Source organism: Rhopilema esculentum, chromosome 12 (assembly GCF_057945365.1).
Source record: "Rhopilema esculentum isolate cy_ngs chromosome 12, ASM5794536v1, whole genome shotgun sequence".
Lineage (NCBI taxonomy): Eukaryota > Metazoa > Cnidaria > Scyphozoa > Rhizostomeae > Rhizostomatidae > Rhopilema > Rhopilema esculentum.
In genome coordinates, this window is record NC_142826.1 from 2791297 (window position 1) to 2818678 (window position 27382).

At 36.8% G+C, this 27382-nt stretch overlaps 1 protein-coding gene across 2 annotated transcripts in view; it reads left to right on the forward strand.

The window, feature by feature from the left end:
• The first annotated feature begins 5741 nt into the window (after window positions 1-5741).
• The window catches only part of LOC135681556 (uncharacterized), a 52116-nt gene continuing 30475 nt past the window's right edge, over window positions 5742-27382 (forward strand). The window contains exon 1 of one of the 2 annotated variants that reach the window (XM_065196094.2): window positions 5742-6087. In XM_065196094.2, coding sequence (XP_065052166.2) covers window positions 5903-6087 — 185 coding nt within the window. In that variant the 5' untranslated portion in view covers window positions 5742-5902. Of the gene's footprint in view, window positions 6088-26211; window positions 27225-27382 lie in introns of those variants that run through there. The other variant, XM_065196095.2, reaches the window with a different exon arrangement.

Genomic DNA, 27382 nt, shown 5'->3' on the forward strand with positions numbered 1-27382 from the left:
AAATTGAATCTTTTAAAAGCAACATAAAATAAAGTTTAAGTTTGCACTGTTAAAAGCCTAACTTGGATTGTGTATTTTGCAGAGCCTAAATTTGCATATGTTCCCTTCAAACAATTTTCTGGAATATGGAAGATACTTTATTTCTTTATTTGTTGTGGTAAAATCTGCCACAATTCTTCTCCAATCTAGGGTCTGGTCTCAACTCCGAAACACGTGGCTCACATCTCTTGGGGCCAGTGGTGGAGCCACGGGGGGAGGGGGGAATGGTGGGACTAGTGTTTCAAACAGGAAGAAAGTGTTTCAAACAGGAGAAAAGGGCATGGTCAAAAAAGGGCATGGTCCCTAACACACCTTTTGTCCCTCCCCCGCTTATCCCAGGCTGGAGCCGCCACTGTTTGGGGCTGGGTGTCATTTAGATTGTAGCTAAAATTTCGTTCTTCAAAAAGATTCTTCGTGGAAGGTAAGACTAGATCCAATTGGCTTTTTAGATCTCTGTCAAAAGCAACTGTATGCCTCTCACATGGATGCACCTTAGTTTGCCTCAAGCGAAGTCAAGACAATTTGCATAATATTTGTATGTAATGTGTAAATAAAAGTTTTTCTTTTATTCGAGGCCCCATCATAAAACGTCCAAACATGTTGGCTGTAACTTAAATGATATAGGAGAACTCATTTACTGTTGTAGTTTTCCATGTCCACACAACAGCATACGCGGGTAAGGGCGAGGAGTTTTTGGCTAGTCTTTTTTACCGAGGCTTTATTTTTTTCAAGGTGGTGATCAAATTTTTACCCGAGAGGATTCTTCTCACTACTTTTCTTTACAGATGCCTCGCCGTATTGATAAACAATTCAGTATTTCTCATTCCAGAAATTGCTGCAATGGCATTTATCTTCATAAAGTTATTGGGAAACCATTCAAGTTTCGTGGTATTATGTTCGAAATTGACAATGACCACTTCTATGTTGGGGCCACGCGCAAAAATAGTTGTATCATCTGCAGATCTGCAAATTTCTAGAAACATTAAAACGTCCATGTTATTGGAGTATGTCAAACAAAACTGGCCCTAAGACAGAACCTTGTGCTACTCAATGCATGATTCTTGTCCATTTTAACAATGACAGCAGTATCTTGGAAATGGCAAAATAAAAGAGAATTTTTCATCAGCAGTAGCATAAAGATACCTCTGTTTAAATTTCTATTTAGTAGGAAATTAGTTTTAATCTTTGATCACACAGCAACACAGATGATATCGATAAGATTTTTAGAATATTCGATTAATATAATATTTGCCGCGATCGCAGTAGCGTAGTTAGGGTGGTAAGACCTAGGGGGCAAAGGCAAGTTGAGCGAGGGAAATTGGGGTCCACACCCTGAGTAATGCCAGAAAAAGCCCATTGTCAAAGATACTTTTTGCCGTTAAGGGGCATCGGCCCCTTCCCGCCTCCCCTCAATGCGCTACTACGCGAGCCCTGTTCATACACTCTGGTAGCTTTAAGCATACCAAGTGGAAAATACATCTCCAAGGACTTGTAATCAATCTATAGGGAGAAAAATAGACTGCCATCTCGAAATCTCCAAGCGGGAGCCCTTCTTTATAAAAATGCGCTAAATCCCAGAAGAACCTATTCCTTATCCTTTGGGATCATGGCAAGAATGGCTGCACAATTTTTGAGGCTACAGCAGGGCCTAGTCATTGAATTCAAACTTTAGAATTTTGCGATCAAATCTCCAAACAAGGAGTCAGCTGTCAAGATAGGCCATGTTGCTCGTTCCCACAGAGGCCATTCCTTAGGTAATGTGCGACTTTTTCTTCATCTAAAATTACATTCTTCAACGTGCGCAATCAATAATTAATCTGGAAAATGATCTGCTGTCAATTCGCCAAACTTGGTCACGTTTTTTTATGAATTATGCATTGATTTTATGAAGTTTCTGTGACTCAGTTAAATGTTCATCAAATCCACGCTACCGCTCGTCACAGTACATTTCGTGAGCAATTTACCATGAAAGAGCAAGCCATCTGCTTTTTACATGCCTGGCTGGATGTTAACTGGTAGCTTTCAAGCGTGTGTTTACAAAAGGATTTGCAAACAAACTCTTGTTTTTGCAAAATGAATCTGTCATGCAAATCAGGGTTTAAAAACTCAACTTTCTGGCATCGCTCATTCTGACCGACCAGAGATACCTTGAAAAACTCCGATGTAAATAGTGGATAAAATATAAACTCCGTTTTATTGCCAGGGACGCTGGAACAGCCAAGGGGCAAGGAGACAGGCTTCGGCAAAAGGCTGTTGCAGAGCCATGGGGGAATCAATTCTGTATTTTGTCTAAATTCGACAAAAAAATGTTGGGGGGAAGGGTTATATTTTGGCAACGTACTTTTAGTGACGTAATCCTATGATCTTCAAACTGCCTTTATATAGCCAAAAGTTAGTCTTGAATGTTCCCTTCAGGTAAAATTGGCGTTCCTTGCTGGTAAAATGGCGTTTTTTGGTGCTGTAAACGGCGTGGTATAAAAATGTTTTCCTTGTTACGCCCCCCCCCCCCCCCCCCCCAGGTCGTAGTGGCTGGCGCCGCCTTTGGCGAAAGGGCAACCAAAAAAAAATTCCCAGCTCCTACTAATTCTTTTGTAACTGTCTTATAGAAACTTTTTGAGAAACTTCATCATTAATAAGGCCCGCCGCACGCCTCCTCCCCGGCGTATCTGTAAGTTGCGTGTCTGGTTGGAGTTATTCAAAAGATGCTTAGGGTCAGATTCTGAAATTATCCACTGGCAAATAAAGTACCAAAGTATGACATTATAAGAAATCTATTTTTTTTAAATTAAATAATTTTGACCGATTCACCTTCAATAGCACCACGAAATAGCTCTATTATTGCAAAACCAGTAAAAGCTATTTCAAATTAACTGAGCTATAACAATTGAAAGAAGTGAGTTCGGTTAATGGACTTCTGCTGTTTTGGCCTGGTTCATAAATTTACAACCAAGTCTGTGCTCATGACGCTATATCTAATAAACAAATTACAGTTTCTTATTTTACAGTATCTAAAACTTAAGGGTATTTTGTAGTGCTCTTTTGGGGTTTTTGATTCAAATCTGAAAATAATAGAAATTGATTTTAATTGCAGCATTACTTTTATTTGTTCTGATCCGCCAAGAGAGGGACAAATGCCCTAGGCCTCAAGAGAAAAGTTAAACATGTTTGCTATCTGCTTAGATTAAAAAAGATCTGAATTATGCTTACTGCTTCCCTGATTACAACACGGCACACAATGAAGAGAGCATCAAATGGCAAAATGACGGGATATGCTTAATCTCTACCTAGTTGTAATGACGTCATCATAGGCAAGCGACCTCATTGCAACTAGGCAACTTTACCAATCGGATTTAAAAACGCAAACATTTCACAGCTTACTAAAAGCTTTATCGTCTCACACTCCTCAAAGTATAAAATGTCAGAATAAGGGTCCGAAAAAGCAATATGGAAAATATATACCCAGTCATGCATCAAACTAGGCCAATCAGAAAAATGCAAGCACACGACTGGCATAGTTGTCCAATCAGTGTTTCGTGCTTATAGAAAAATTGCCACTGGAGTCCAAGAAAGAAAACGAACTCCTTCTGTCTAATGGCGGCTTTTTCGTTTGTATGTAGATCAATTCGAAAACTGCTAGATGGAAGGCCGACCGGGCACTGCCCATTATCTGAAACATGTCGTCATTATAGAATTTGGCACTATCTGGGTTTTGTAAAATATGTTGACCGATGGCAGAATCAATTGTTTTAACAGTGTTTCTAGACCTATAAGATCAGGGAGGCTGTTCACTTTGAGGAACAGTTTTGTTTTTTATGTTGGAAGGGACATGGTGTTTTATTCTATCCACCCATCTTTAGGTTTGTGTCCCACCCCCAAAAGGTACCGATGGTAAGGCATTCGCAGCAATGCTCTGATGCCTTTCCCTTTTTGATGACAGGAAAAAAAATAAAGTAATCTTGAAGGTACCCCCTTTTCCCCGATAACGATATGGTTGGACTTCTAATCAATGCCTCCACGTCCATCTCACTGTTTCCCTTCATTTTATGAATGATTTTATTGAGACCCTGCATGTTAATATAATAATACTCGCATTTGAAGACTGGATTCCACCATGAAAGATAATATGACAATGGTTTGCCATAGGAGTGTAAATATTTGCTATATGCAAGGCATCAGATATTGCTTTGATAGTACAAAACGTAAAATACAAGCATCTGTACCAGGTAACACTGAAATCAGTATGACGGAGCCTGCCATGTTGACAGTTGAAAAATTCAACAAAGCACAATAGGCAAGAATCATTCTGAAAAATAAAGCTCTGCTATTCTTATTTGTAAAGACGATAAAATGCAGTTAAGTTAAGTAGAGTTAAGTAAAGTTAAGACTGCATAGTTTCTATGCATAGTCTAAAAGTATGTATAAATTAGGGCCAGCCTAATGCTTCAAATCTGTCTGAATCTTTTTTGGATTGTTTTTTTGCATCGTGTTTTAGCAACACTTTTGAGAAACAGTGTTGTAGCAAGCAACGTCAATAGACTGTGGGGAATTTGAAGAAATTAAAAGGGGGCTATCATTTGGGGTGGGGGAATTCAAAAAAACTAATGCACTAGCATTCAAAAGTTGGATATTCAAAATAGAGAAAACCCAAAAACGACCTCGGTATTGTGACTTTAGTCTATCACGGTATTCGTTGACGCAAAAACTTTTTTTTTGGTTAGTGTAAAGCTCTACCATTGGATGGGAGGAAGATTTTGGAAAAAATTAAAACATCAAGTGTGAATTGCTCCCGGTATGTGCCTGCTAGAAAAAAATTTTATGACCCTGTCCTGGAATAAAATTCTGTTAACATGATACCTGAAAACATGATATCTTCTTTCGGCATACCTGTGCCGGAATAAATTATAATCCTGTCCCGGAATTTTCAGACGAACTTCTTTTACTATTCTACCCAAACTTTCATTAAAAAGATAAAGATTTAGTTATCTTGAGAAAACAAAAGCATCAAATTCTAGTATTTCATTTTGAAAATCAAATATGTTTTTCTGACTGTATATATTCCCTTGTTACGAAACAGCGCCCCACATAGTTTACATCAGATGTTGATAATGCCTCTGAAGTTAATACTCAAAATATATTTTCTCAGCTGAGGAAAAAAATAATAATTTTCTGTACTTTGTTTTAATGAAGATTTTACCCATCATTCACATCAAAACTAATAGGAAATACGCTACTGCATTTTTTCGAATTTCCTTTCGTGATTCTCTTAGTTGGAAGCATTAAATACAAAGCTATGACGTAGTATGTATTAGTCATATGATGTGGAGGGGAGCGAGCTGACAATGTGAATGCAGGTACTTTTGTATGATGTTTTCAGGCAGAAAATTTGCATACTGCTAGTGTTTTGTGTTGGATTTCATTGCAAAAATTGCATCTCGGAAACACATGGATTGGTATGAGTAATTGCCGAGAACAGCTAGGCAACCTTTCGTGTCTGTAACATCCCGTTTCCTTCGAAGGATTACCGAAAAAACAGAGATAGCTGGGCAATTTTTCAGAAAAACAAACCGCATTTGCTATAGAACAATTCAAAACAGTGAAGATTGTAAATCTCTTGCTTTGTAACCTGTGGTTTATTCGTAAATATCTCTTTAGGGGAAAGCTGTTGCGAATCAATAGACATGCGTAGTAGCTACCCGGATAGCATGTTAGTGCGCAGTTCATCTATAGCTTGTTACAGCGGAGCATGTCAAAGGTCAGTTTTGCGAGGACAACTTGGACGTGCAATGAAATGATCCTTATTATCCGCGCAACTTCAAACTATAAATTGTTTTAGTTATTTGACGAACTTCCATCGACTATCTCAATGTTCGGAAATGTGATGTGGCCTAATTCTTACTGCAGCTTGTTGCAAGACAATTCGCGTGCTCAAGAAGCAGTTTACAACAATCCCCTTCAGCAGATTTCACCAGAGTTTCTCTTAGGGAGGCAGACATGCAATTATGAACGGTATAGAAGAAGACCGAACCATCGGCCTAATCAACAACAAAGGTTTGTTTCACTTGCCTCTGTTAATAACCGCATCTTTATATAATCTCAACTGCTTTTTTTGGAAGCTCCTTCACGGAGTTCAAGCTCGCGTGATAAAAGCGTCCAGTAAAATTAGCTAGTTATGGGCGCGCCTGATACAAGCATTTTTTCGAGGCTATTATTTCGGGAAAACTCATCTTTTGATGAACTATGTTAAAGCGGTTCAACGAATAGAAAGAACATTTATTGCAGTGTTTAATTTGAGTTTTGTTTTGTTTATGTTAGCATTTAGCTGCTTTTTGGATTTTCTCGTGACCAAAGCCATGCTAAATAAACTTGCACAGAATTTTGAAAACAACAGCGTGGCCTATGAACGGTTGTTATAATGGCCCAAGGCTTTATTTTGTTGTTTAGCAGTCCTATACTGATCAAACCTTCCACCGCACGTTCTTGATCAGTTCATCTCTGATCGACTGTCTATGATTCATGTTCTGAATACTTTCTTTAAAGATTAAATGCAATCTAATTTTTTCTGTGAAAGGCAAGAAAGATTATTTCCCTACCTATGATGCGGATTACTTCTTTTATTGTGGAAACGGCTGTGGCTAGAAAACATTGTTAAAACAGCTATTCGAAGCAATTCAATTAGAATAACGTCTTCTCCGCACTTCTTTCGATTTCATTTAGTCATCATCAAACGGCATCAGTTATAAAAAGATACAGATTAAGCACTTCATTTCAACTTTATACCCGGAGAACGCTAAATCTGACTTCCAACTGCCAAAGCAAGGTATTACTAAGATATCGTTGCCATATACTTTGCTCACGTTTCTGTGGTTTATATTCTATGCGTTTACAATTAGCACAGTCAGAAGTTGTATCACAAGCTCTCGGTTTAGCCTCTGCTTTCCTTGCCAAATGATTAAATGTTTGCAACCAAATCAACTAACATCCACTTGTTTTACTAAGTAAAAAGTTGTCCAATGCTGACCAAACTGCGTCAAAGCTTGCATGAAAATTCCCCGGAGCCCTCAACCCGCTCATTTCTTATTCTCTGTCAACATACAAATGCTCCTCTAGCCTCTACAGAGATATCATTTGCTATTTTGCTTACGATAGAAAGCATGCTTTTATTGGAACATGATAACTTAGTTTCATGGCAGTGCTTCACCAAGAATATGCTAGAGTCGACTAATTTGTAACCGCGCTTGGTAACCTATGGCCTATGGACAGTGTTTAACCTATTCGGCCTTGCCCGAGATTGCTACAATGGCACGTCACATTCTGTGATGTGAAAGAAAGCAATAACGCCATTGGCGTTACATTTTAGAACATTTTAGAACAAGAAGCATAAAAACTTCTTCATAAGACATTTATGTTGCTTTTTGTAAGATAATGGATTCTTCCAGATAAGTTAAATTTTTTCGCGAATTAAGAAGAGTTCTCCTTGCTATGGACGATAATTTCAGTGAGGGACTTCCCTGTCCTTTCAGAAATTAAGAAATCGATCTTGCGGGCTAGGATACAACTTTTTCCTTGAACAGATGAATGTTGAGCCTAAGAATAGACATTTCTTAACTAATCTTGACTCGGCGCAAAATGGCGGTCGTGTTTAGAAAATCAGTCATTGCTTGATTCTAATATAGCAATCTAAGCAAAATAATTTTTTGAAATGAGCATTTTTTGCTGTTGATAAAAATTAAATTATTGGTTTTTCTTTGCATGTTTGCTAACCAATAGCTATGATACAACTGTACAAATTTTTGTGGATTTCACAATCAGTGGACAAAAGCCTGCCACACCCTGATTTCACTTGTCGTCAATATTCTTGCAGATGGTAGTCCAATTCATTAAGTGTAGAAATCTATTAGATAGCAAAAACACATGAAATTATTCTTCCATCGTTTATGTGCATGAAAACTGCTTTGGTTGATACTGAATGAACCAAAAAATTTTGTACCAAATGGGGATGTAATGCTAATAGGGGGTTAATGCACTAATTATAACGCCACGATAGTTAAATCAGTCATCTAATTGTACTAGTTATTTTTATGAATAATTTTGCGGATCTACCCCCGCTACGCTTGTTCTTTTGCGAGCTCCACGCTCCAGATGACTGACAACTGTTAAATGAAAAAAGATTTGACAGTCATATACGGATCATAATGATAATCATAATGCTTGACGTGGCATTTTCATGGTAAAGCTATTTAAATTAGCTGAAGTTCTCTGCTCTTAAGAATACCAAAATATTGCAGTTGTCGCTGTCTTTGCAATTGATTCTTGACTGATTACTTTAGCGTCTAAGATCATTAACGCAACCGCAAGCCTGAAGTAACATTTGACCAATTATTTAAAGATAGCGTTTTTTCACTTTTAAAAAGGAGGCTGAACAGCCTACATTGAGATCGGCAGAGGAACTTCTTAAATCTGAAAGCTGACATTTCTCAGAAAGTTGTAAACCAAATCCCCTAGCTGTATGACATGCATTGATGTCAAGGATAACAGTGATTGGTTTTGAATGCCATGTGAGTAGAGGTACACATGTAAGTGAAATGTTTAGCAGTGATTGGGTCTATTGGGTGTGCTGCTGCACCATACTGCGAAGACATGTGCAACCAAGATCAGATAATGCATATCGATTCATCACCACACCAAGTTTCATTGTCTGTGTTGGGATGTTCAAAATAGAATCATCAATAGATATGGACCTGTTTTTGTTTACTTTTATGTAAACAATTTTCATTGAAGCTAAATTGTGAACTAAATCTTCACTTTGACGCGAACCTGTTTAGCTTGAATCTAGACGACGCAAGCATACCTTTCTTTAATCTGTCTATGGCATAGCCAGAAATCTGTAAAGGCGTTGTTGAATAGAAAATCAGCAGTGGCTGATTCAAGGGGAGGGGGGGGCAACTAGGGGCAGTTGCCCCTCCCTCAACGAGTTGAAGCAAGTCTGGCACCCCTTTTTTGGAAATTGTGCGCCCCTTTTGAAGAATGAGAATCAGGTGAAATAGTTTCTGAGACCGATAGGTTAATTTTCGTCAAAGATTACCTCAAAGTTATGTTGTTTATTCCGAAAATGGATCTGAAATTGTTGTATACACCGAACACTCGTCACTAATTTTTGCAAATTTTTTAGCACCCCCACTACCAACTGTCCCTCCTTCAAATTTGCTCTGGATCCGCCCCTGAAAATCAGAGTAACTTTAAACTGGCCTGAAGAGACAAAATTATCACAAAATATCGGCCTACATAAAACATTTCACTATACTAATGTAAAACAATGTATCATTACAATTCAACATTTGTTTCGAGGACTAGAAATAATAGCTTTTAAAGGAAAATCTTTTGCTAGAATTCGCCAAAGATTAATTTTCTCCAATGTTTTGATGAAGATGAGGGCAAATCAGTTATAGACAAAAGATTAGGCCAGATAAAAATTTCAGCTTGAGATACGAGTAATTAATGTGGAGTTGAAGATATTCAGAATTTCTCGTTGCTGATAAATCTGTCTTTCAGCAAAAACATTTTTGATAGCTAGATTATTTCATCTTCATTGGTAAAGATTGATTAGATTTGATTAAAAGATGAGGTATTGATTTTTCATAGAAGGAAAATCCAGCTGCAATCTATAGCCATTTTTGACGGTTTTCTTTGAGATGAGACCGGTGGTTGCCTATATTCATCGCATTTCATATTTCATTAATTTATATTTAACTCGCTTTATAGCTCTTTGAAGCATTTTTGGAATCATACCAGGAAAGCAGAAGTTCGCGGCTTGCTTTGTCTTGGTGATTCATTAGCAAAGGTCAAAAGCCCAAGAAAGCAATAAAAAGGAAGGAAAAAATAAATCTAATGTCACGACTCAAGGTCATCGTGTAGAATAATCTAGAAGTTAAGAAACTGGATTGTTCCATCTGCCTAAACATGCATTCTGTGTGGTAGTAAATCTGTTCACAAATCCATTCAAACTAAAAGTGACCCCGTTGAAGTCTTTGTGTGGATCACCAGCACTGCTTCAACTGGTTCTCAGACACCGGTTTCCTTTCTAAAATTCACGCTATATAGATCCAGACCAAGCAGTCTTGATTGATTGTGACCTTATTGTATTCTACCGGTGATCCACTATGAATGTTTGTTCGTACCGTCTATTAAACATACTATTTCTAAAAATCATTTTTGCTAAATACTGGTTTTCTATCGTGATTTCTAACATGCTTTCTATAGTTTTGATCAATCATTGGGACGTATTTATTTTTTATGTTAATTTATTTTTATCTACTTCCACATAAACAACTATTCAGCATCAACAACTTATAAAATGGCAAAAATAACAACTACAAAACAAAATAAAATATAATGACAATACACTGGATGAAATATAAATAGAATGTATTGGACGAGTGGGCAAGGCCACCGAGAGGTTTCGGAGGCTTTGGGGGAAAAACAGAGAATTTTTTGAGACCACGCCCTTAAGATTACCTCAAAGTGCATTTCAGAATATTTCTTGCAGTAATTTCTTGCAATTGTTTAAAAAGTTTTACTATTCTTATTTGCTACACTTGATTTATTGCATTCTTAAAAAATGGAATTAATTACTTTATGAGGCCCCCTAGACCTCCTAGTACCAGTAAATTGAAGTTCCGGCTGGCTGTTCTTAATTTTTTGCAAAACTTTGAGGCTGGATGGTTCTTGATCTGTTCTTAAATTATTTGGGTTGTAAGCAGTGCAATCGCTAGCTTTTGTTCTCAAGGGAAGAGTTCGGAACCCCATTTGCCAACAAAGTGAGTGAGCCATCCTTTAATTAGTGACAAGTATGAAAATACACCGAAAATGCACCCCTGAATGGTAAAATACTCCTCAATTTTTTAAGGGTTTCGCAACTTTGTTCAACTTCACATTTAACTGATACTAAGCCTCGGCTTGTTATTATCTTTTACCTTAATTTGGGGTTCCTGTTTTCATAAATTTATTATTCCTACAAAAAAGAGTGTAATGGCCTTTAAAAAATTATATCTTCTTGTAACAAAGTAGAGCATCAGCACAAGAGATGCTTTTTGAAGGGGGAGGGGGAGGGAAAGGGGGAGGGTAGAGGTGCTGGCTCTAGGAAAGTTTGCAAACTCTTGTGGTAGTTTGCTTTCGTTATCTTAGATGCTGCAATCTTAATATTCTACTTAACCATCAAAGTAGTGGAGGACTACAGCCCTCTCCTCCAGCCCCCCCCAGCCCCTACAGCTCTGGCCTGTAGTGCAAATGATGCACTCAACAGCGTTTACTTCGTATCTGAAATATTGAAAAAGCAAAATTCCCTGACGTTACACCATGAAACTCGTTAAAAATCGTGAGAAGAAGTATAAAAACTTGAAAGATGGGAACATGTAACATGGATGTCGCGGCACTGGGTCCAGTCAGCATGTCAAAATTCTGTTCTGTTCCGTCCGGTCACTACTTTGAGCAACTAGACAGGGAACAGTCGCGTGGAATGACCTTTTAATGAACATGAGACCGAGCGGATCCCAACCTAATTGCCTCTCACAGTTAGTTGAAAAGCCATGGTTTTTCCTGTAAAGGATGTTGTCTGTTATTCTCGGTATATTTAAAATTGATGAATCAGCCCTTGACTGACAATAGTAAAAATTTGTATCAAAGCTAAGCCTGATTTAGCTATTCTGTTTCCTCGCTAGATTTGACTGTTTTCTCGCTAGATTTGACTGTTTTCTCGTTAGATGATTTGACTGTTTTTGCAAGTGAAAACTTAAATTATTTCAACTAGCGCCACACAGAGGTTCTGTCCTTAAAAGTGCTAGGGGGCAGCGTTTACACGAGACCGGTTCCATTTGGAACCGTACTAAAATGGACACGGTTAGGCCTTCAGTTTACACACGGGACCCGTCGGAGCCGTTCCAAACAGAACTGATAGCCGTACCAAACGGGATCACTTCAACTTCAATTTGGAATCATTTCAAATTGCTCGTGGCCCCACCCAAGACCATACCTATCATAACAGCCTGTAAATTTGCATTTGTGTTGAAGGTTCTCTAATGGGTATATGTAATCGTTCAAACTATTCACCGACGCTAAAACGCTAATAGAAATTTTTCAATCGTGGAAAATCAATAGCCTGCTAAAGACCTAATTCACCATGCCAAGTTAAGAATTGGCCCAACCACACACTTACTGGCTTGTTAAGGGGGCTAAACCCCCAAAATCTCTCCTTATCTTAACAAGGGGCAGAGACCCCTCCCCCCCCCTCCACGGCACTACTGATGTAACATTTTGTTAACTCCGGGCCACCTGTTTTAGGAACCCTCTTGAAACCTCTTTTATGAATATAGAGCCAAAGAAAAAGGCTTCTTTTCAACAGTAACCATTCAAACAAAGTTACTATCGAGGAAGATAACGACACTCTGACGACTCTGCACAAAATTCTTTCTTGCGAAATTATGTTGGCTTGGATAAATGTGCAGCAGACTAAAACAATAATAGGCTTTTCCTTGAATGATATAGTCGAATGTTTACTGTTTAAAAAGACGTTTACTTCAATCATTATTTGAAAAGAAAAATTTTAAATATTGACAGAAAATCGCCACAAGACCCAATTCCTAAGAAATTTAGCATTCAATACCATGTTAATCCACTGCAAATAAACATGCTATTCCGATTCGCTACCAAGATTTCTTAAGATAATCTTTAAGACGGAAATTTGATCGATTATATTAGAAACCTGACTGACAATAAAATGCATTTTACACATTGGAATAATCCTTCCTCTGACGTAATTATGCCATATTGATGGGTAGGGCCTGGAAGGGTGTGTAATGAGCTTGTAGAATTAGTGGGATAAAGAAGCTGCAAAGGGCCGTTGTATCCTGAAAGAAATTTCTTGCAAAGACCCTATCCGGGCAATAAATTTGCTATGATATTTCAAGTGTTAGGTGATGCAGATAGAATATTGGCGGAGAAACCTAGCAATTTCTGTTTAGAAATCGCAGTTTACAGCAGAAGTCTACTTGTTTAGATACCTGAAAAATCTTATAGGAACGCTTGTTGGTGTTGATTGGTTCAAAAGGACATCTTGTGAGATATAGGAATACCGGGAATCCTCGAATTGCCCCCCCCCCCTCGAAAAAGCCCCCACCCCTCGAATAAGCCCCAATCCTAGAACTACAAACTGTCAATAAGCTCACTTTCGTATAAGCCACCCTCGAAAAAGGCCCCCATCCAAAAATATCAAAAATAAATAAATCATGGCACCAAATGTGCGTTTAAAATTACGGAACTATTAAGTAACTTTCAGTACTATAACTTGATCAAAAGAGGTCCAAAAATAAGGAACTTCAAGAACTAGGCCTCGAGCTAGGGTCCAAACATAAAAAGCTTGTATTGAAAACAGAATGGAATCATACGTTTAAAACATAATTTTCTGATGTTAATTGCTGCTTTTTCAATTTCTGGTATTAGTAGTTGTTCTCTAAAATACAAAAACAAAGGAAAGGATCAGAAGAGTGCAAAATTTCCCGATCGGGCAGTTTTTCAGTTTCCCCAGGTCCCATACAAACTGCGTTTTTGTCCCCAGTCAATTTGAGTTTCGGTTTTTTGTACGACATCTTATCCCTGCCAGTCTACGGCAATTTTGGTGCTGCTGATATGAAGAAAAATGCTCCTAGGTTGTTACACAAGGATGAATCAGGACCTCAACTCTTTTGTTTCAGGGTGAAGTGCAATTACAATGATGAATTATAGTTATTGTTGGTAAATTCAGGCTCTTGGTATTTGCAGCTCAAAGGTGAAAGGCTTCTTTCAACTGAGTTGGCAGCCTTCCCAAAGATCTACCTAATGTTTGAATACCTACTTGCTAGTGGATTACATATCCAGCATCACGCAATCCATTTATACAGGAAATGGGCTTGTTCCTCCGTATGAAGCATCCAATATACTTAAAATATGTTAGCACCGAGTATTTTGTCACGTTACGCAAAAAGATTACCCAACGCCTTTGAAAGCAAATTTTGTAAAATCTGTTTTGATTTTGAATTCTTCCCTAAAAACTTTCTTTACTTTTAACAAAACATTTAGCTACAATCTTGTCTCTAGCGTTTATACACAAATTTGTAGGGGAAACTGTGATATTATTTTATCCTACATTTTCAGTTAGTTGGTGGAGCCAAGTTTTACTATTGACAGATGCTTTTGCTCACAATCACAAAATTTATGACAAAATGTTTAAATGTCTGCTTACTGATGATATACTAGTGAGCAAAGCACCTAGAAACCTTGACACCTAGCTTCACGAATTTATGTTGATCAGAAAAATTTATGAAGTGCTAACCCAGCATAAATACTATTTAAAATTAAACGTAATAAAAATTAGTTACTGTGACGATTCCTTTTGCAGCAAATCAAGATTTCATTCAAATTTTAGCGGTTTTTTCACTAGAAGCGTCAAGATTTAATTCCTTTTTGCGTCATTCTTAGGCAGTTAGTTTTACTTCTTGCATTTATTAATTAACAAAAACAGGCTGCAGCTAACCAAAATAAGTCCGATTTGCTCTGTCGTCACATTATCAAACCATTTGTTGTTAATCAAAACATTTGTTGCTAAAAATCAAATCGAAAGACTATGTGGATGACATTTTAGTCTCCACTAAATTGTGACCTTTGCGATGGTGGAAGAGTATCTCATTGCTTCTCGTTTTAGTGTGAATTATTTTAAGATTTCAATATCTTTTTTTCAAAATACCTGGCATCAGTGCATTTGAGAGAGTTTTTCATGAAAATAAAACCATTATTGATATTTGTGTCTGACTAACTGTCATTGCCTAGAGATGAACCTTGAAAGTGAATTTGAAGGTGAAAGTGAATTCTTTACCAGGGCTTTTTGTTGTTAAGAGAATTTGGACGTAGTTTGTTATGTTCACGCTTGAAGCTTAATCTTGTTCAATAATTTCGGCATTCATTGGCATGTGCACATAATCTTATTATCAGAATAATTAATTAGATCTACTCCCATTAGCTAGGTTTGCAACTGCACCGAGGTAGAAGTTCTAGGTAAACGCACTTTCAAATACGGTGTCATCGCCAAACACCATGTCTTTGCGATCATAATAGAACCGTGCAGACTTAAACCTTCGAAAGAAAATACATGAGAGTTAATACGCATTCAGCGCGAGCAATGTGGGACAATTTAAATTCACCATTAATCTGGCGCAATCCTGATCCACCAACTTACATAATGGGCCTTTATGTATGGCAAATCGAGTTGTTTTCTTAGATGAGGAAATTCCACTAACTGGTGTGATTTCATTTCCTTTCGTGATGTGAAACTAAATTTGCCAAGCCACCAAACTGAAAGAAGGTCAATGGTGTGACCTTCGTGACGATCAAATTGATTGTTTGATTGAGCTTGACGATAAACCTGTATTCCAACCATCTTGGAATCACATGCTCGTCAACTCATTCCTAGTATTAAAATTAAAAATGCTCTAAGTATCTACAGAAAGCAAATATAGATGACATTGGCCTCTCGCTAACTTGATGCTCACGCCATCAGGTTGTTTGGAAACGCAATGATCACCATGACAACAGAGCAGATGGCATAAACAGGAAATCCAAAATCTTTGTTTTCGTGTGTGTTTTAAAGTCCTTGAATTTCCTAGCATCATAGAGGGCCTTCGGAATGTCACATGCTTTGCAGAACAGTATGCCTTGCTTGCTAACACAGGGGAAGTTCTTCAACAAAGCACACGAAACTACCACTTTCTTTTTCTTGGTGTAACAGGGTTTCTTGGTGTAACAGGGCTGTTTACCTGTATTGCGAATAAAAACACTAATTGAATTTTAGTAACATTAAAAGGCTGTTCTCTATAATCAAAGTTAAAGCTGAAGCCTAGGTGCTCCTTCCAAGATAAGAATCATTATCATTATCACACACTAATTAAGTCTAACATAAAGTTATTCCAAGGATTGCATAAGACAGATTACTTACTGCAAAAAGAGCACGCGCACTTGTTTTTAAGGAACCAGGTTAATCAAATTCTTGAACTGTCTAGTATTTTGTGCTGTCTCTTTTTATTCTGAGAGTGAATTCCAGATTTTAGGCCCTTGAAAACTGAATGATCTGATATTGTTGGTAGATATGAATTTTCTATGCAGAAATAATCGGTAAAAAAATAAAGTTGGTCACTTTCTTTCTAAACGCCCCCCAAACAAAACTGTCTAAGCACATCACTGTTGGTAGTTCTTGCTCCTCTCTCGAACTGATGATTCCTTTGCTAGAAATTTTCGAAGCATTTCAGTCTAGACATGTTATCTTTGTATGAATCAGAAAAGGCAGAAGTTCAAAGCTACCGCATGATAATTTCATAACTGTCTGATAATACTACTTATGGGCTCTAAAGAGTCAGCTTTCGCAGATTTCCCTTCTTGGAACGTTTTCAAATCATGCGCCTTTTAACCTTTGACCTGCAGACCCAGATAAAACTGAGGTCATATTTTGATATTCTGTTATTTTGATAGTGCAATAAGCCGGTGAAAAGTTTGCATTTCGCAATGTTTACTTCCTGTTACTAGAATCTCGAAATGGCAAAATGCTTTTTTCTCAATCTTAACTATCTGTCTACAGTGAGTATTTTTAAATTCCAACTTTGAAGCTTGACAACTTTCCCTTGTTTTGTCAACTTTATGAAAATGATTCTCCGTCATGTAGCCACTGCATGGAATTTTCATTTTAACCATTCAAAACTATTATGAATTTTATTCTGCTAACAATTGCATGAAATGTTCTGCATAATTATTTTTTTAAATATGCTTGTGAAGGTTAGCGTTTGGAATATTACGATTTAAGCTGGTTTCAGGTGGCAGTGGCTCTTCGTTTGCATATAGTTGTTCTGTTGGAGCAAACAAGAATTGTGTTGAAGTTTTGTGACCTCAAAAGCGAGCTCAAAAGTAAACGAGAATGAAAGTAAACAAAATATTTGCTGCTGGCTTGAATCAAGGTCGATTCTCCGCCATCATAAATTCGTATTTGGCCAACTTTTGGTGGGAGGTAACGCTCCTTAATCGCCATAAGTTCCCCTCTGCGTAAAAAAAGCCACTAAAATTTAGTAGATATATGGATAACAAATTTTGCGAGAGCAATGTTTATATGCTAATTGGTTGAAAATTTCTTCATAAAAGGTGAAAGTTAGGATGGGTTTTTACCGATCTTTTGGAATTGGTTACAGAAAATGCCCAGATTCTTTCTATGTACAGCATGTGAAAACACAAGTCTGTTTTTTGGCATAAAACACAATAAAAAACAGTACAACAATAACATAATGGGTTTATATATTGCGTCATTTTATAGCCTGTTTTCACGAGATGGTAGAATGTCCACCTTGTACTAGTATTAAAATTATAATCATTAATGGTCGACAAAAAAGAAAACGTGTCCAAAAATTGTTGGTATAAAGAAGTAATGAGTGAACTCAAAATGATTGATATCAACCGAAAAGGATGCCAGGTCAAAGATCTAACAAAAGAGCAAAGGGAAAGAACTACAAAGGAAAGTACATTGATTCTCTTTGCAGAAGATGTGGTTCTCATGAAGAATACGTTGAGCACCTAAGGGATTGTCCTTGTTTCTTTCAAAACCCCAAGATGGAAAAGACTTGTCTAGCTACAAATAAATCCAAAGTTTTAAAAAAATCAACAAAGTCCTACAAATTTTCTAAAACAAAGGGGCTAAATTTACTCAAAATAATGTTGCGCCAAGCTTTTGGTACCAAGTTGCAGGGTAATATAACTGCTCTGAAATGGAGATTTATTTTTCTTATTACTACAATTATTAATAAATTTCACTTGAGGAAACCCCAGAAAAAATTTCTATGGGAAGACAGACACGCCACAACTGCAAGATTTAACCCAAGTTAAGTTTAAATACATATGGCTAGGGCAATTCCTTCACAATTTTATCTAGGGTGTATTGCTAAAACGATTTGCTATACTAGTATATTAATATCGATATAAATATGTCTAGAGGTAGTTCTTCTTTGTACTATAACTTATATTTTAGTTAAAATCTTTAAAAGGATCTACAGTGGCATGGCACATTTGAATTCTATTATTGTCCCACAAGGCCACCCAAAAGCTTTGATAACTTTAAAATCCCCATGGCGGCATTGTATGAACTTATCTTTGTATAAGAACTTAAACTCTTTGTAATACAAGAGAAACAGCGGAAAATCATTGCCCGTAAAAATGCAAAATTCACTATGCCTACTAGTAATTTCTGACAAACCACTTAAGTTTCAAATTTCTTCAATTATCGATGCAAACAGTGGACTTGTGTATTAACCCAACATGATAATATAATTTGAGAGATAAAGTCGATGCTATGCAGCAATAATTTGCCGATCTTTTGTGGTTATCATTACATAATATACTTTCCACTGCCCTTATATGCTTGCAATGTCCGGCATCTACTAATCTAATTTCTATTGTTTTTCTCGAGAACTAAGAGAATTGGCGTCTACAAGGAAAATGTCTCATGCCTTTTCTCCATTCACAAATGGCAACATTGTATATTGTATTATGACTTAGTCATTGATCCTAACTAAATTATTTTTGAGTAATAAGACTATATTGAAACAATCCTAGGGCTCAATGGCAATAGCGATAAGGAGGTTAGGGTAAATTCCTGCGCAGAGGTTTTTTTAACGACATTGTCGCAAGTGGTCAAACAGTCTTTGGGAGCTGGGACACCTGTAAAACCACGCCAACATATGCCAAAACGAAAACGCTTGAAAATAAACGGGGCCACAATTGGTTATGTCCCTCATAGCTTATAATCTAGAGTTGATACCCTAATGTTCGACATCAAGTATGGGGCTCCACAGAATGCTGCCTCTTAATGAATAACCCAAGCCCCTTTGCTACTCCTCTGACTGCACAACATGACCTGGTATTTGTGTTGGTTATGTTTGTTTTCAATAGTTTCCTTTGAGGTTTGCTTTGTGATATTTGTTAAGGATTGTTAAATCTCTCCTTTCGAGCTTATCCCATTGAAAGATAGAATGTTGGTATACCCCGATCAAAAGATGGAAATGTTTCAAGTGGGTTGATGTTTCTTTGATCTTTTCAATAATATTTATTATTGTCATCATAAATAATTATTGTCAACACCCTTTAATCGTTTGTAGACCCGATCAGTTTCTTGGTGTTAGTATTCACCTAACAAAATATAAAAATGAGAAAATAGTTGTTGAAACTTTACATTATGGATAGATCTATGGAGTCAAATTGTAATTTTTAGGTGACTACTAAAATAATAAACAACTCGCGATAGGTTCCAAACTTTCTATTATCCTTGCTTCGCATATATTTCACATGGTGTTTGAATTTCAATACTTAGCCATGTGGCATGTGGAACACTCGATTGTTACGTAATTTTCTCGCAATCCAATGTTTGCAATTTTGTGCGTTTGTATAAATGACGTTTGAAGAATCTAAGTAGATCCGACCAAAGGTTGCAATATCTAAGTTTTGGTTAATATACAGTATTATTAGATAGGTGATGATGTCTTTGAAAGTTCGGGTCGAAAAGCTTTTAAGTCCTAGGCCAAATTAAAAGGGTGGAGAGTTTGTGAATCTTCGAGAGCCCGTCGGCTTAGAGGATCCTTTAGATTGACGCGCATCTTTAATATTCTGTCCACTTTTATTTTATATTATCCATTGATAACCATAAGTCACTGCCTTCCTGTCCTGTTCGTTGTAATAAAGTTTGTAATATATGTTATCTAGTTTGTAATGTATGAACTTCAAATGACAAATAAATTATACAGTTTTTCATGCAATGCACCTGGGACTTTGTCACTTTTTACATTGGAGGTTACATTGAGGCATTTACATTCAGCATCACGCTCCTCACTTTAGCAGAACCCAAAAACCTCATCCGTAGTTGGATATCGTCACATTCATGTGCACGTCTTGCTGCAATGTTTGACAGCATGGTCATAGGCATCAGGAGTGCTAGAACCCACCAGAGCTTTTACATTTTAGTACCCTGGGTACCAGACTCACTATATATAAATATGATATGAAAATATTTTTATACATAGTGAATCTGGTACCCAGGGAAACATTTTAGAAAATAAAATTCAGAAACAAAGCAAAACGGCGACGATAATCCAATGTAATTCGAAATAAATTAAATGAAACGTCTACTAATATTTTGCACTGCATTGAATCGGCATACAGGGCTTTATCAGAGTAAATACTATACATTTTGTACAGCATTGTATAGTTTCATGGAGTGACTTGAGTAAATTTATTTCGATCAATGTTTAGTGAAACGAAGGAAGCAAAAAGCCAGTTATTAAAACCTCCAACTAAACCAAACTTGAACATATAATATGACATGTATTTGATTTTTATAAAAAAAAGTACATCTTTTTTTCTTTTATAAATCGCTGCTTACGAAAATCAGTCATGTTTGAAAGAGTGAATTGAATCTTCCTTAAAGTATGACGTTTTTTCTTCATTTTTTTTAAGTAGCATCATCAGTTTGCTCATCTGTCAACAACCAAGAGTAAAGCAACAACAACAGGAATTACAAATACATTCATTTTTTTATAAGAAACAAAGGTCGATGTTGAGTACTCCAGGTTCTTAATGTTCTGGAAATTTCAATACTCATTGTTTCTTAAGAGTTTCTTAATTATGATGTCATGAATGATGTTATGAAATGTTCGTGACCTTTTTTATCACGTCAAGAGATTCACTTCCGTTCTGACACAGTATTTAGATGTGGGAAGTATACTTTTATCCCTTGTGTCTTAAGTTCATGTTCTTGATTTTTTCAAAATTTTCCTTGTTCTCAGTTTTATCACGATTTCATATTTTCTTAACTCTTTTTCTTGTACTGGACTGTCTAGTACTCGTTTCTTAAAACCAATTTCTTATAAGAAAATGAGTGTACACGTGACTTTTAAGCCTGGTAAAAATCTGTTGGGGCGATGAGATCTCACTCCAATTGTTTGAGACAAAAGGCTTAATGATTTGTTCGTCGAGCCAATCAACGTCGAGGGGCAGGGACGCATGCGTATTCTAACGAGTTATCCCTACAAAATCCCTGGCCATCCTCAACACTCAAAGCCAGGGAACACAACGAAATAACGTGAAAACCATTTCTTTGAACCTTTTAATAAAGCCTCTTCCCATCTTCACCTCGAAGAGTCTTCTAGACTTCCACACTTGTAAGCTCTAAGAAACTTTTTATTTTCGAACAGAAAAAGATTCAATAATTTATCTCCTGTACCAGTTTTCTAACGAGTTGCCTTGTAGTTAATTATTTTTGACGTATTTTATGAAATGTTTTTAAGTGTTTTTAAATGATCTAAAAGTGGGCTTGTTCACAAACATTTTCAAGGCCATCTCCTCCCCAGACAATTACTTTTGTCATGACCTTCCTTTGCTCTCGTTTTTCCATACTCGCAAAATTGCTATGACCTAGGGAAGTACAAGCACTGACTGCTGAGGATGCTCTCGAATGGATACGTGTCTCATTCAATAATTCTAATAGTACTCGTAGATGTAAATGGCCCAGTTATTTGTTTTGCCCTAAACGTATGAGATTTGCGACCCGTGTCCAATTCAAATCCAAGTGATGCACCAGTAAGTCACGGTTGTAAACAAGGCTGCTTTCTGGCTAACAATGCTTTTCCCAGACAGAAATCGGTGCTGATGTTTGTTTTCTACGACTGGTTAATGGGGTTCCCCATGTAATCCACTCTTTTGTAGTTGAGACATAGTCATAAAAAGAGTAAGATTAGAATGAATGAAAAAGCAGCTGCGAAATACAAGAATGGTCTACGTTCAATGTAAGTATGAACTGTTTAAAACGAAATAATGACCAAGGATGGGGAATCCACGACTTACATTTTCGTGATCATCTCAGACATTGCCGGGCTTTGAGAAACCATATGCGAATTTTCGGAAGGACCAAAGGAACCCCACGTGCGCAGAACATTACTGGCTAGACGGTTAATCATTTCTATAATGCTGGTCTAGACTTCAGCATTTTGTTTAGACTTTCTTGGTTCTAGCCACTTCTTTGAATGTCAATTGTCAACAAACATCCAAAACCGCTTTTTGAAGATGTAATGGCAAAAAAGTAAAACAGAAACAGTTGCCCTCTATATTTCTTCTTGCGATTTCCAGAGAGAAAATCAAATCAAAATCAATCTCTGATTTGGTTTGGCTTGATTTGATTGTTAAAGTTGTCTGAAAATGAAGCTGCATCATTCCTACCGTAGACCAGCTTGCAACAACAACAACTGTCCTGTCGCTGCTTTGATATGTGGTTAGTGGCTTGGAATAAAAGAGGCTAAGAGTTTGGCCCTCATTAAGCCTTTCCAAATTTTAGTTCTCTTTATTCCTTGATTGCGCTGAGACATTATATCCTGAAATATTGATAAAAATTCATATAAGGTGCTGGAAAAAAGAATATAATTAGTAGTAGGGAGAATATATCTGTATTCTTTTACACCGTGCCCCTTCGTGACCAGATGCAAAGCCATTCTTGCAATGTTAAAGAGAAATCTCTCGCTTCCCCGGGTCTCTTACCCAGGGTAATAGAGATGTTAAGTGATGACGTCACAAAAGTCTATATTTAGAATTTTTTAAATTTGTCCCCATAACCTGAAATAGCATCATGAAATACCTCTAAATCTGCAAAATCAGTTAAAAGGCATTACGAATTGGCAGAGATATGACCAGATGAGCACAAGCTCTGGCCCCATCAAACCTCTGTAATTTGATCTCAGTTCATAACTTTATGAACTTAGCCGAAGAAAAAAAATCCGTTAGCAAACTTAAAATCTTGGCCATAGCTCACCCGATTTTTGACAAATTTAACTGATTTTGCATCTGTAGGAGTATTTCATGGTGTTCTTTCATGTTATTTGGTCAAAATTCGAAAATTCTAAAAATAGTTTTTCTGTGACGTCACACTTGAGAACTCTATAGCAACGAATTCTATTTTCACCATCCGTGCATCCCTAGCGCCACTCCGTGAATCATGCGTCAAAACATCTTTGTATTGAATAGCAATATTATCAAGTTTTTAATAATATATTAATTTATATACAATTTCGCCATCGAAATATTTTGCTTCTAATTCTAGTGAATATTTAACTAAAAGATACCAGTCTTGTTCTGGGGTTATACACAGAAACAATAAGGTCGCGACTGGGGTAAACATGATCTTAGCATAAAGCAACGAGTGCTAAAAGTAACCAAAACAAACAAATGCGTTTTATATTTTCTTTCATGTCGAAAATAAACAACGTGATAAATTTTGCGCGACTTGGCAGTTCAGCAACAATAAGATTGTGAGCTGCTTAGAAGAAATACCATGGTTACATAAGCAGCTCAGTTTGCAAAGTCCGGTGAGATAAAACATCCGTGAAATTTGAAATTGAATAAGCGAAGCAGCGCTGTAATTGTGGCATCAAATGTTGCAAAAAGATATAGAAGAATGAAGTATAAGTTAGTTCCAATTGCTTAACATGTAAATAAATAAAATCAAATTTAGGATGTATTGTATACATACATATATATCCAGAGTAGAATTAAATTTAGATTCAATTAAATTCATACTGTGATTCAGGCTACATATTGAATTACGAATATACACAATAAAGTTTTTGGTACCGTGAAATTATGTTTCCGCTATTTCACACTATCTACAATAAATATTGCTTATATAAGCTTTGATCGATAAAAAGAAGCTATAAACAGAGCTGGGTTATTATCATGGACATAAACTAAAAGAAATTAACAATTTAGCTTTGGGTGTGAAGTTAAAATTTTTGCTTTGTTTACAATTCATTACATTTAGCAAAATGTTCATGACATTATGGCCAAGCTATTTTCAAACAAATAGGTTTTCTTAAACACATGGACGTGAGAACGAGAGCACAGGGAACACGTACCCCCTCCAGGGCTGCCAAAGGGTGAGGGGTGACGGCAAATTGCCCTAGGGCCTTCAAGTTTAGAGGGCGCCTCGAGGTTTCCAGTTTAAGAAGCAATCAGTAAAACTAATAAAATTCCTAAACAATGGTACAACGTTTTAAACGATTACAAGAAAATGACTGCAAGAAATATTCTGAAACTCGTTATAGAAAGGGCATGGTCGCCAAAGATAATAGCAGACCTCGTCTTTCAGTTTTGCAACAGGGCCTCCGAAACCTCTTGGCCGTACAGCTCGCAACTAAGCCAGAAAATTGTATCCATATGATCATTGTAGCTAGGCCTCCAGAAACAGCCTTTCTCAACCTTTTTGGAATCTTTGTTAGGGTGCCAGTTAAACAGGTTTTTTAACCTTATAGAATACTTGTTAGGATGACCCTCTCACTTTTCTAATGCTTCCTATGTCCTAAATTAAAACGATTTCAGTGAAGAATCTGAATGTGCTCCCTACTGGAGGCATAGCTTTTCCACTGCTTGCAATTACAGTAGTGGAGCTATTTCACCAAATCATCATGATGAGAGAAAAATATAATGTTATGTTTCTTTTGGCAACACATTTGCATTGTGTTTACTCTTTGGAACGGGTCCGTCAGTGGTTGGGCATCTAGGGTAAAAGTAGAATTTTGCTTGTCAGTGGTGGGGGAACTCGTAGGGCCTGGTGGGGGCAATTCACCCACCACTGAATATGTTAAAAAATGCCCTGGTTATAGACTGTTCGGGTTATTTTAATCAGTTGGTTTATATAAGTGCACAAAAATAAAATAGCATTCTATTGTATTTTAGGCAAAATGTAAGAGAAATGATTTAATAGTTTAAATTACTAATTCACTTATTGCATTTCAAAGCTTGTTTGAATATTGACATCAAACGTAGTAACCCCAATTCAAGGTACATTTACTAACCCCAATCTAGGGTATTTAATTGCCATGTTTATGCTAAACTGGATTTAAAACGTATCTTAGTTCGTGGAAGAAAATTGTTCATGATCCTAAAAAATCCAAATTCATGGATTTTTAAGCTGTGTTTGATGAAGTCTTTGCATTATTGGTATAGAAGAAAATAAGGCAACAAAATAAAAAAAACATTCACTTTGTTTAACCATTTAAGAAAAACCTTTTCGTTGACGCATGAAGATTATTGTGGAAGATGTCTAATAATTATCCGAAAATGTCTAATTATTTCAAGGTGCCATGGCAGCATCAGGGATGTGTTAAGCTATCTTAATTTCCCTTTCTGTCTGAAATTCAGGAAAAAACACGAAGAAAAGTTCCAATTAGCTTTTATCTAAATGGATTGTTTTCATTTATATCGGTATTTCATTCTCTGTAAACAAATCCAAGTTGTAATAACTTCTGTTAAAATTATTCAACCAACTTGCAACTACCCTTTTTTCATATAAACCTGCCCTTATTCTACTCAATTGGAATCAAATTCCCCCCAATAATGTTTTATGCTAAGTTCCAAACATGTTTTTTGATATTTTGAAGAGACTTCAAAGTTTCAGAATCCTTCAGCACCAAGAACAAAGGTTCTTTGATAAAATGTGTGTGCTTGCAAAAAATGACTATGAAAATCTTTCCTGCTTGTTAGAGTTGCAATTAATGAAAATTGTCTGTGATATTGCAATTAATGAAAATTGTCATGAAAATCTTTTGCTGAAAATTTCAAATCTATTTATCTTAATTTAGTTTAAAGTTTTCTAAATAATATGCATTTTTCAGCAAGCGAATAAAAGCAATTCATGGTTTTTATCTATATGAAACAGCAAAGATAGGTTTATGCTATTTGAATTGAGTTTTGCAGAAGTCAATTCCTCGAAGGTCAGTCCATCTTGAGGCACATACTTGCAAACAGGGCCACAGTGGCTTGATGGCGGAGGCTACAACCTCAAAAAGCTAAAACGTTTTTGCAAAATTTCAGATACCTTGCTATTTTTTTGTGCTCTGTGGGAAGAATTTTATCGTTTGCACCCCCCCATAGCTCCCATTATGTTTTTTCTCTTAGCTTCCTTTAAATTTTACAAAGCCACAACCACCCTTTCCAGGGCTTTGGGGGCAAGGGGCTATTGCCTCCCAAATTTTTCGCTAAATAAATAAAATCGACTCAGATTATATCTTTAGATAACAACAAATACATTGAACCACAAGAGGTCCACATGTAAAACGACATCAACAAAATGTTTTTCGCAATTGGGGCTAGAGGGGGTAAGAGTAAATTCTCTTTACATTGTTGACCCCTCAAGTTTAGGATCAGTAGCGCGGACCCTGCTTTCTCTTACTGATAAATGCCCCTCGGTAATCCCTGTGCCAAGATTTTGTAGGTAACTAGAACAACACAACATTGAAGAAGAAAACTGAGTAGGAAATGCCGAAAATGTATTAAAATGAGCCCAATACAAGGGGTCCAAAAGCCGTGAATCAGCGCAAAAAACAGCCAAAAGCCACAATCTGCAAGCATATTAAGCCAATTAACACCGAAAGACGCAAGATGCATCTTGTGTGGAACCGCAATTCGTGGAAAACCAATTGCGATACAAACGATACTTTCAGTACCAATAAAAGATCGGGGCCCTAATGCTGGCCTACTTTTCTAATATCCCGGGGCATTCCCTGTTCTTTAGATTTGTAATTCAATTCAAAAATATAGTTTCAAATTTCTGGATATTGACATGAAATAAACATGGATTGATCAAAATTTATTTTCTGCAAATTATTTCATTTTTAGCATATCAAATTTCATCCAGACCCATTCGTTTTTCCGGGCACGACCTCTGTCCTGGCCCTTTCTGGAAATTGAGCCTCTGAACCTATAGGCTGAGGTTAAAGGTGCCCTAAACAATAGTTTCATTGTCCTTTTGTCCAAAACATGTCTTGAATTCATGTAAGGTGGTTTTGTTGTCCAATCAAATTACGCGGATTTCTTTAAGGTGTCAATACTCCATGACCATGACAAGAATGAGAAGGAGAGAGCATGTTTGAGGGAAGCTGTTTTGTTATGATAAATCAGGCCACTTTGCAAGTTTTTTGCCTTGATATTTAAAGAATCTTTCAACGATCTGTTGTGTAAAGTCACGCAGTTTAACTTTGGCATGTCATACGCCACACGATGAGCGGAAATTCGAGTAAACGACGACGAAAATCGCAAGGGTAAGCCATGTTGTGTTGTGATGATATAGGCCACATCAAAACAGCCATGATGCGCCCTAAATTCAGAAAATATCTGATTTATTTTGCATTCATTATTGCCAACAGGCAAGATTTTTTGAAAATAGAGATTCATTTTTGCTTTTTGTCTTTAATATTTG